The 10240-nt window shown below is 42.4% G+C and overlaps 3 protein-coding genes across 3 annotated transcripts in view; 2 read left to right on the top strand and 1 right to left on the bottom strand.

The window, feature by feature from the left end:
* LOC118409089 (protein FAM135A-like) overlaps positions 1 to 2131 on the bottom strand; it is a 34076-nt gene extending 31945 nt beyond the window's left edge. The window contains exon 1 of the mRNA XM_035809954.1: positions 1732 to 2131. Within this exon, the coding sequence (XP_035665847.1) occupies positions 1732 to 1808 (77 nt within the window). The 5' untranslated portion in view covers positions 1809 to 2131. The remainder of the gene's footprint in view (positions 1 to 1731) is intronic.
* A 1607-nt stretch (positions 2132 to 3738) lies between these two features.
* LOC118410130 (malignant fibrous histiocytoma-amplified sequence 1 homolog) lies at positions 3739 to 5835 on the top strand. Its single transcript, XM_035811655.1, has one exon. The coding sequence runs from the start codon at positions 4240 to 4242 to the stop codon at positions 5098 to 5100; it is 861 nt and encodes a 286-aa protein (XP_035667548.1). The 5' UTR covers positions 3739 to 4239; the 3' UTR covers positions 5101 to 5835.
* Positions 5836 to 7018: 1183 nt separating this feature from the next.
* LOC118410134 (39S ribosomal protein L13, mitochondrial-like) lies at positions 7019 to 10176 on the top strand. Its single transcript, XM_035811660.1, has 7 exons — positions 7019 to 7136; positions 7570 to 7693; positions 7906 to 7999; positions 8917 to 8977; positions 9215 to 9301; positions 9534 to 9655; positions 9992 to 10176. The coding sequence occupies exons 1-7, from the start codon at positions 7116 to 7118 to the stop codon at positions 10017 to 10019; spliced, it is 537 nt and encodes a 178-aa protein (XP_035667553.1). The 5' UTR covers positions 7019 to 7115; the 3' UTR covers positions 10020 to 10176.
* The last annotated feature ends 64 nt before the right edge of the window (positions 10177 to 10240 follow it).

Genomic DNA, 10240 nt, shown 5'->3' with positions numbered 1-10240 from the left:
CGCGAAAACGGGATCTTTCGATATGTAGCGATCAAGGGTATGTTGTCAGAGGAAAAATGTCACGAAAACTCGGGTTTTTTTTAAGTCAATGTTAGTTGGACAACTGTAAATTCAACCCTAATTCGTGGAAGCTTACGTGTAATTATCGATGTGCTGTCCGGAAAGGAGAAGGTAAGAACTGACTCGAACTCGCTCCTGTAACAGTCCAGAATGGCACGGTGCGTGAACCTCCCCCACCACCATTGTTTTGATTTCGTTCCGTCGCCGCGCGGTTTACGTGCAGACAAACTCATTCATGTTCAGTCTCCCGGGGACTATGGCTTCGTAGACAGCTCACAACGCGACTTACAGGTCCACGAAGGTAATTGTCAACAACAGCGGACTAAACTCCAGAATGGTGGAGTGATTATTTACCGCTGAGAGGACCGAGGTTCACCGAGTTTGGCTGGCCAGAAGTTTCGGATCCGTGACGTCAGACGATCAGCACGGGGCCATTACGTCATGGCCCAGCGCGGCGGGAGAGAGGAGGAGAGCGCGAAGTTCAAACGTGTCTACAGGGTCATATTAGGCGGATCAATGTAAAAATTGACGTACATCAACTTTTTAATGAGTAAACTACTGGAAAATAATGATTTCAGGATTTTCTGATGCTGTCCTTTAAGATTGAATGCGACAATTACTGTACCATGAGAGAATTTCCCATCATGATGTTATAATGAGTGACTGTGAAATGTTGCTAGTAAATCCCAGTGATAGCACTCTCCTGGCAAATTACATACCAGTGTACAGACTGTGAATCCTAAATCATTGTCAGAGTCTCACTGTTCCTGACACTGACAGACACTAAATCATGCAATCCTGTCTCCTCATCGGCAGAACTGCTCATGTTATGGCTATTTGAACATAAATATCTTGTACTGGTCTTTCCTTCATCTCATGACTTTTATAATGTCACAGGATGGACAAATTATATAACGTTAAAATGGATGTCAGCACTAAGAAATCCACTATTCTGTATTCCAATAAAGTTTTATTGTTCCAAGCTACAATTTGTGTACTGTGTTCAACATTTCTTATCTTATCATTATCATCATCATCATTCTTCTAAACTCCAGATGACTTTATCAGGAGCAAAGTAGATCTTAAAGATTGTGACACACAGTTGGCATCAGCAAAACTTGGATGAAACTTTCTGACCCAAGGTTATTGGGTTATCGGAACACTTGGTCTTCAAAGACCCTTTGACTAGTTTAGCTTGCCAGTTGGCCATTGTATTGTATTATCAGATTAGTGCACTCTTTGAACAAAAGGTGTTATGCAATTCAAATGAGATGAGTGTTGTACAATAACATTAGGTTGTGTACACCTGTTAAAAATTGTTATTTACCAGCATGGTAGTCTCAAATGTCTACTGCATAAAACTGCACAAAATGCCTTGAATTTGTTGATAATATACTTCAAAACATCGTCAACACAGCCCTTAATATTGTCAATAATGATTTGTTTGTTTCAAACAAATTATGTGTGACTGTTCTTCTTAAGTCTAAGAAGAAAGAGTAGACGAATACCTTTGAAATATGCAAAGAAAATAATTAGATACAAATATATCAAATGACTTTTCGACTAAGCGAATGACTGCATAATTTTGGGCTCGTGGTGCAATAAAATCTCGCCCCCCTCCCCATTCATCACAACTTGTCACATAGTATAAAAATGTAAACAATGCCTTACCCTCTTTGGAAAAGATCGACGTTGTAGAATTTCCCAAAGGCCACTGAAAACTCTACCGTGGCCTGCAGCTCCCCCATGGCAATGACCGACTACAACGAGATTCTTCAAGTTCTTGGTAAACTTGAACCTCAGGTATTCTTCAGACTTTCGCTGAACCCGGTATTACCTCTAACGGACCGTTGTCAAGTAAGCTGCGATTAAAAATGCCGGAGAGAAACGGAAAATTTGGACTGTTCCTGCCGGTAGCATCGCCTGTAGAAGTCCTCCTTCGTTCTACATACTCGGAATGCTAAAATTACGCGGAATATTTAGACAGTTGGGCTTCAACACAAGACAGACACACATAGACAGACCTCCCGGCAAAAATAGATCAAAACTTCAACATGCGCATTGGCAGGCCTTCCCACAATCCTCTGGTTTTGAAATGGAAATATAGCAGCGCTCTCTAGCGGATATGTCTTGTTTTACATTATGCAGGACGGAGGATGGTGATCATGATTTATTGAAATTAATTAGGAGATTCTACTCTCCGAGCAGAGGTTGAGTCGAGTAGATATAGTAGTAGTCGGAAAAAGGAGCGCCGGTGTAATTTTTCCGACTACTGCTATCTACGCGACTCAACCTCTGCTTGGAGAGTAAGGAGATTCAGAAAGTTAATTATAACGTTATATGTCTCTGCTGCCAGTCGCCATTAGGTGTTCCGGTAACTCTAAAAATCTTACATTAGATTGCCTTATCACATGTCCATATCACATCAACCGATGACTGATATAGGCAAAGTTTCACCCAGGACCCAAACTGACGTGGATCCGTGATCGTAGCTCAGCGAATGAAATAAACTTTTGTTTAATACTCCAGCTCTGAGTAACGAGACTACATGGAGTCATCGGTTACCAGGTAGGCTGAGATTAGCAAAAAAGAGCCTCTAACTCCTTGTGACGTCTACTTCTCTACGTGAATCTCTGGGAACGGGCTATGTGACGTGAACTTGAGATTCTGATCAAAATTTCAAATGATGATCAATATTACAATGCGCAGCCTCCATGGTCGAGGTCACTTTTGAAATCACAACGAATGCTACTTGTGACTAAGTACAAATTACAAAGACCTCCATAACTACCGTAACTTTATAGCAACCTGGATTACTTGAACTGCTTACGCTCAATAAGCTGGTCATAAGGCCACAGCAAGTAAATTTTATGAATGACATCCTCTGCAGACTACAAAAACAGTGCGATAGGGCGAAAAAAAACAAGATAGGTGAAAAAAAACAAGATGGCTACATTTCAAAAATAGCCACCACAAAGTTGTCATGACTGTTGTAAAAAGAATTAAAGGGACAAAACACGGTATCAGAGCCAGCAAGGCATTCATTCCTGTGTTTTAAGACATGCCGTACTGGTTTGTTAAAAGTGGCACTACTGTGGTCACTGGCATCACCAACAAAGTTGGTAACAACACTCATAGCTTCCATATTGGTGTCACTTTTACAACTATCCAATAAGTTTCATTTCTACAACTACTGTCCATGGTACCTCGCAAGTGTCACTTGTACAAGTACAATTATTAGGCTACAACACAAAACATTTGCTCATTTTGTACTTTATCGTCATGTTGACCATCCCTGCAGAAGAAAAAAAAAATTTCTTTTTTCTTAAATCAGGCACAAATTAATGCGCGCGCTGATGTCATCCATAAAATCTACTTGCTGTGGCCTAAGTTAGTAAGCAGCAGGTTACGAGTAGTGTCATGGTAGTGTTGTCTAGCTGACAGCACGTGACGTACTTTGTTTTACGTCAGAATATCAGCATATTTACTCCGCTAATCTGGACATAAGTCTTGCAAATAAATTAGTCCGCTCCATTCCAAGTGCGGCTTCGCTGCCATGACGATACATTTATTACTTCCGCTCCTTCCCCATAATCCCTCAAGTATCCCATAATCCTCTTATGTGGCAGGTACCATCGGTACGATCAATGAGTAATGACTTTGTTGATGGATAATCTCTTGTACGGACTAGTCAACTGTTTTTATCAGCAAAAAATTCTTCCTGTAGAACGTAATGACGGGAGTGCTAGCAACAAAGCTATGTAACCGGATCCGACCAACCCCCTTGCATACAGTCATTCATGTTTGTTTAGTCCTTTGTGAATGTTTTCCCAGCAATATTTACCTAGTTCGTACAAGAGAGGTCGTCGCCATTTGCAGTGTGCTATGTTATCAGTGCCACAGTAGTAACCTGGAATTCCTCGGGGTGTGTTACCTCGCGTTACTACGCAATTTCGCCCTTAAGTGGAAAGGTACTACCTCAAGTGCCGCCCAGGACACACGAGCAGTTGTTCTAAGATGTCTACAGTTCAACTACACGTCGTTCAAAGACAACATTTCGGTCTTAAGAAGTGAGGTGAGTATCCGGACCGTGCCTGTTACTACCCACTGTGTTGACGATACACGCGTCTCGGTAGATGAGGACGTGAACACCACCCAAGAAGCGACGCTAAAGACACGATGTCCTACCGAAGACACCTCCGTCTGAGACTTGAAAATGATCCGAAGAACGGGGGAAGGAAGAAGCTCAAGCTGGTCGGGAAGGATTTGTCTGGGGGCCTCCCCTATGACCTGTTCGATCTCTCTGAGCTCGAAGTTCTTGAGCTGAGCCCAGAGCGCCAGTCATGCTTGTTGTACCGACTGGAGAAACTACCGAAGGAGATCGGTCGGCTGGTGAACCTCAAAGTGCTAATGCTAGACACAAACGAGCTGAGAGAACTACCGGCCGAACTGAGCAACCTGCGACACCTTGAGCGTCTTGCTCTCAGTAACAACAGGTTGAAGACCCTACCCCAGGACTTCTCCGACCTCAAGAGCCTCCAAAGCCTCCACCTTGTTAACAATCAATTTGAGGAGTTCCCCCTTGAAGTCTGCTACCTTGAATGTCTTACCTTCCTGGACGTAAGCGACAACAAGTTGACAAGTTTACCCGAAGAAATATCTTACATGGGGAGACTGGAAACTTTCCTCCTGTTCTTCAACGAGTTAAGGAGTCTACCAGACCGTATTTGTAAAATGAAGACTCTGAAAACATTGTGGCTTGGGAAAAACAAGCTGACGACGTTGCCGAAACATTTCGGACGCCTGAAAGACCTGGACTGGGGCTACCGGCAGCACTCCTCTAACATTGACGGGAACCCACTCCGCAAGCCCCCGCTGGAGGTCTGCAGGAGGGGTCCGATGGACATTGCTAGGTATTTTGCGATGAAGGAAGGGTGGAAAGACGGTGACCCGGACTCAGACTACGAAGAAACCCAAGAGAGAGATCAAGAAGAAGACGAGAGAAAGGCCGTGAGGCACACGCACAACGGACACGTTTAAACTGTGATCACGTCGTCATCAGCAACAACGCTACCCACAAGACCTACGTTTTCATACCACAGTATTTGATAGACTATAAATGATTTAGATATGACGTTATAACGACTTGTGTTCGTTGGTGAACCTGTGATGAACTTGGAATAACAAGTTTGTGCCAAGAGGGGGTCGAATACATTTGTTTATATATAGACAGTAGGGATCTTTCGGGGTGAAGATGTGCAACTTGGAAACTTTTGTATTGAATTGTTGGTTAAGTCAAAGTCAACATGTAAGAAAAATTAATTGCAATAGAGTGTTTTTTCTTCTTCTCATTTGCCGCACCGCTATTTAAAGCCGCATAATTTATAACTGTAAATGCAAAACAATACAGGGTTGCATTACCGGGCAGTAACTTTTTTCTATGCTCGTGCTGGGTATGGTGTTTCCATTTGAAATCTTATAGTCACTATAACTGAATCCGGCCATGTAACGCCATTATAGTTGTCACATCATCCGACAGCGGCGATTGTCCTGTGGAGAGCAGTCAAACACGGCCCATTCTAACAGGTGTTTTTGTGCCCTCGTTCTCCTTTATTGTGATCGATAGCCCGAAACTGTTTGGTGTAGATCGGACCGGTCACCCTTCGTGGCACCGATGTGCAAATACGGCTCCAGGCAACACCAACGTTATGTTATATGAAATCACTAGGGCAACACCAGGGCGGTGTGGAATAAAGTGGCAATGGAGTATAACAACACTGATGAAAAGTATGGTGTTTGTGTGCATAGTACTGTAAGTCAGGTAATACTAGTAGTTAGCCTGACTAAGGTAATAGACACAATTTAGGTCTGCAGCGGTGAGTGCAAACTTTGAACATATTTTCCCCAATTAGTCACGGGTGCAGCATATGACACGTGTGAGGTCAGGAGAAGCAAACAATGCTTTTAATAGCAAAGATTAGCTATGGGGCACGGCCATTTATTTTGTAATTGCTCATTCTGAAACTTGATCTATGGTGTGGGTTTTCATGTGGCTATGAGAATGTAGCGTCTACTCTGACTATCGGCCTCCACTAAACATAACAGCGCAAAAAGTTACTTTTACTGAAGAGGTCCACTGATGCATCATCAGTAATTTGTGATATATGTGCACTGAAACACAAGAAGGGCCTGACAGGCTTTTGGCATGGTCAGTTAGCGCTACTTGAACCCCACTGTTACAGCCGTTCAGATATTCAGGTGTTCACGGCATCAATATTATGAAGGTCTCATGCGCGTAGAACTAACTTTTTCGCGGGAGATCATAGTTCATTGCAACGTTGTAAGCTGGTTGGGCATAATCAATATCAACCTGGTCTTGGGACTCAGGCATGCTCAGAGAGTTTGCTACTCCTATTTGCTCCATTGATCCAAATAGAGCAAACAGTTGTTTTGAGTCCAACTCTAACGTTACTTACAGCCTGTATCTCCTTTTTCCAAAACGGTCTCCAACATCAGACTCTTGCCAAAGACCGCTACTGAGATATTAGAACTTTTCAATTTCTGGATGTACAGTGTACTTGCATGTGCGTATTCTTTTTCGGAAATATATGCTGGGACGCCAGGAATCCCTTGAAGAAGTTTCCAAGTCCTTGTAGTACCGGCAGTGGCAGCACAGGAAAATGCCATGCCTTCATGTAGCGTTGCCTAGCCATGTCGAGAGACAGCGCACAGCGCATTTGAACTTGACAGTCTCCGGGGGGAGATCAGAAGAATATAACGTTAGAATTACAGAAACAGTGCAGAATATATTACTTATGATTGCAACGTTAATTTGTTTCAACATTTTTCAAATTGAAGTAGAAGTAGAGACTTTGTACGGAAAGTTACTATATTTAGACTATCACTGTACGCCCCCTCATGTATATGGCATAGTCTGGAACTAAAGCACTGTGGGTAATCAAAGATGGCAGCGCCCATGTAGAAAAATTTGCGACCGTCTGACAAAGCAGTTTTTCAGCAAGGTCTGAGTGTTTAAAGGATCCCAGACAGCAAACATGGCTAGCAGAGTACAACAGGTAAGTTTGCTCATGGTTTCTATGTTTTTTCCTTGTTCAGAGTGACACAACAAAGAGCGAAAATGAGGTCAGCGCCCCCCTCCCCACAACAATGCCTGGCTGTGTCACGAGCAAATAAAATTATATGGAACGATTATACTAGTATGTAGGAAATCATTTTTGTATAAACGGTACTGATTTATTTTGCTGATTTAGGCAAGGAGGTTTAACAAATCCTCCTTGATTTAGGTTACATTATAGATTATTCTCTCAAAATTGCCAACTCGATAGGCTAACCAGACAAGCAAAGCATGCATGCAGCAAAGCAAAAGTAAACCACGCCACGTAAATTATGTACCAGCTGTTACAGTATAGAGCAATAAACACATAATCACATGGTCTTATACTTGTACTGACTGACATTCTCTTTCTAACGAACACTCTTCTTTGCCAGCATTGGCTGACCTTCTCCAGAATGTGGTTACTATGTGATGCCAGATGGCAGCCGGCACCAGAACTGGCCAAGAGGATCTGTAAATATCTGGAGGGTCGGCACAAACCTGTCTACCATCCACTGAGTGAGTATGCATAACCTGCTCGTACATGTGGCAGCGTGTTTTCCCATTTTATAGTTATGTATTGAAGGAATTAATAAAGTAATGAAGATTTCCATGCCTGAAAAATTTCCGTCTTTCAACCTCCTTGACTAAACTTACTAAAATGTCTGTGAAACTGTCAAACTGCAGTTGAGAGACGTTTGAAAAGAATGTGTTTGGTTTGTTTCCTGCAGCTGATTGCGGGGACCATGTAGTAGTGATCAACACCAAGGAAGTTGCCTTTGACAAGAACCAGTGGGAGAAGAAACTTTATGCTGTCAACACAGGGTTAGTACTAGTAGCACGACTCTTGTAATACTGGTGCCGGGTAGTGAGTTTGGACCTGTATCTCTAATTGTGAATGTGCATTGTGTGATGTAGTACAGACCTTTTCAGGATTCGTATCAAGAAACTTCAAAGGATATTGTTGATCTCAGAAAAGATGTCATTCATCTGCATCTGCATAGGATACCCCCAAATGACCCCGCGAGGGGCAAAAGTAGGGGGGGGAGCTGAGGCTCCCGGGTTAGGACGGGCAGGCCGCCTGCCTGGCACGGAAGTGCTCAACGTTGGGAGCACTTACAACCGTGCCAGGCAGGGCATTCCACTCGGGAATTGTGCGTGGGAAAAAAGAATGTTTGTAGATATCGGTGCGTGCAAATATGTGTTGATATTTGAAGTCGTGACTACCCCGGGTGCGCCCTTGGGCAGGCTTCAGAATATTGCTGGCGTCTATGTTAATATTATTGTTGACTACTTTATAGAAAAAGGTGAGGCGGGCGTTCCTCCTCCTTTCGGAGAGAGGGCGCCACTGCAGGTCTGAAAGCATTTGTGTCACGCTGCTAGTCTGCCGGTAGTCATTTAGGGTCACTCGGGCTGCCCTGCGCTGGACGGCCTCCACCGCCTGTATCCCTTTGTTGGTGTACGGGTCCCAGACGATGGCACTATATTCCAAGTGAGGCCGTACCAGCGCTTTGTAACAAGTGGCCTTGACCCTAGATGGACAATGGGTCAAGTTGCGCCGAATGACTCCTAGGACCTTACCAGCTTTGCTGAAACCACACATGCACTGTTCAGAAAGGACCAGATTGTTGTAAAGATACAGCATTATTCTTCGTATGACATATCTCTTTAAAAAAACATATCTATACCAAATAGTTCAAGTTGTAGAGAGGTAATCTTCACATGTTTTTTTTTTTCTACAGATATAAGAACACAATGATAGCAATGTCAGCAAAAGACTTCCATAGAATGGACCCTACTAAGGTACCTGTAGTTTTAGTTAAACTTAAATCCTCTGTATCTTTGCAAGAATTCCTGAATGGAAGCTACATTTGGAAGGATAAAGTATTTGTGTCAGCTGGCAAAAGATTAAGTGTAGATGAATATTCATAGTCATACTTTTGTGATAATAGGTCTTTCTAAACTTATTGGACAAGATCAAAACCAAAATTCATAACCCTAGATTACATGCATCTAGCTATGTATTCTGCATTTTGCAAGGTTGTTGAGAGGGAAGTGTACAGTGAGCTACCAAAGAACCTCCAGAGAAAAAACCTGATGACAAGATTACATCTGTTTCCAGATGAGGTAAGTGGCCGAACAAACATATCTTCATAACCAGTCAGCTTTTTTAATTGCTTCAAGCTGATATGGTAAATTAATGTTAGTGCTAGTTAGTGATAGACTGCATCTTTGTAGGTAACTGAACTCTGGAAACTGTTTACATATGTGCTAGAAATTTCTTTGCAGAAGTGATAGCTATTTCTTATTGCTCTACTGTAATACAAAACCTTTACTCTTTTAATGTTTCTGCCAACAGAACATACCTGATAACATTAAGCAAAACTTAGTAGACATCATCCCACCAGTCATGGAGCCTCCCAAGAGGCTGGATGAGTTCACAGAGGAGGAAAAAGCTTCCTGGCCCAGATTCTTCATACCGTAAGTGGCTGCGGGTTTAGCTCTGGGACAGGGATATAAGTAACAACCTACCGTCTCATAAAAATGTATCTTTTTGTTACTAGTACATGTACTACTAGTATCATAGATCTCTTGGCTAAGCTGTTGTAACAGATTTTACAAGCCAAGCAGAATAATTTTACCCTTGTTGCAACCTTTTGAGTGTGTTAGACCCAGGTACTCTCATGAGAATGGGTACCCAGTTTAGAATGATCTCCCAGCTCTTTCCATTGAATCATATCTGTAGAGGAAATGTTGCTCCTCTATAGTTGTAAATGTCAGCATGATTACAATTCTTCTATTTGTTGTTGGTTACAGACCTGCAGACTACAAGCCATCAGACTGAGGCAGACACCAAGAAAGACTTTTACAAACCTTTGCACGTGAACTATGACTTGTATTTTCAGAAAAGATATTACATCCCTACAATCCATTGCTTAAAGTTTTTGTAGTACTTTTCCAAGGTGGAAACAGCCCTTAGATTTCATTGTAAATATTTTCTTTCATTGTAAATATTTACTTGTTCTATTGTGTATCTTGATGTAAAATCAACGTGAAGAATACAAT

This window comes from Branchiostoma floridae, chromosome 2 (assembly GCF_000003815.2).
Source record: "Branchiostoma floridae strain S238N-H82 chromosome 2, Bfl_VNyyK, whole genome shotgun sequence".
In the NCBI taxonomy this organism is placed as follows: domain Eukaryota; kingdom Metazoa; phylum Chordata; class Leptocardii; order Amphioxiformes; family Branchiostomatidae; genus Branchiostoma; species Branchiostoma floridae.
Note: the sequence above shows the minus strand (reverse complement) of the source record. Positions and strands in the feature narration are given on the sequence as shown.

What these genes read in the sequence shown, in the direction of transcription:
- LOC118410130 (XM_035811655.1), top strand. Translation starts at nt 4,240, where the DNA reads ATGTCCTACCGAAGACACCTCCGTCTGAGACTTGAAAATGATCCGAAG.
- LOC118410134 (XM_035811660.1), top strand. Translation starts at nt 7,116, where the DNA reads ATGGCTAGCAGAGTACAACAG. An exon ending in ACCTGTCTACCATCCACTGA is followed by an intron (nt 7,694 to 7,905) that starts GTGAGTATGCAT and finishes TGTTTCCTGCAG; the next exon opens with CTGATTGCGGGGACCATGTA. An exon ending in ATAGAATGGACCCTACTAAG is followed by an intron (nt 8,978 to 9,214) that starts GTACCTGTAGTT and finishes GCATTTTGCAAG; the next exon opens with GTTGTTGAGAGGGAAGTGTA.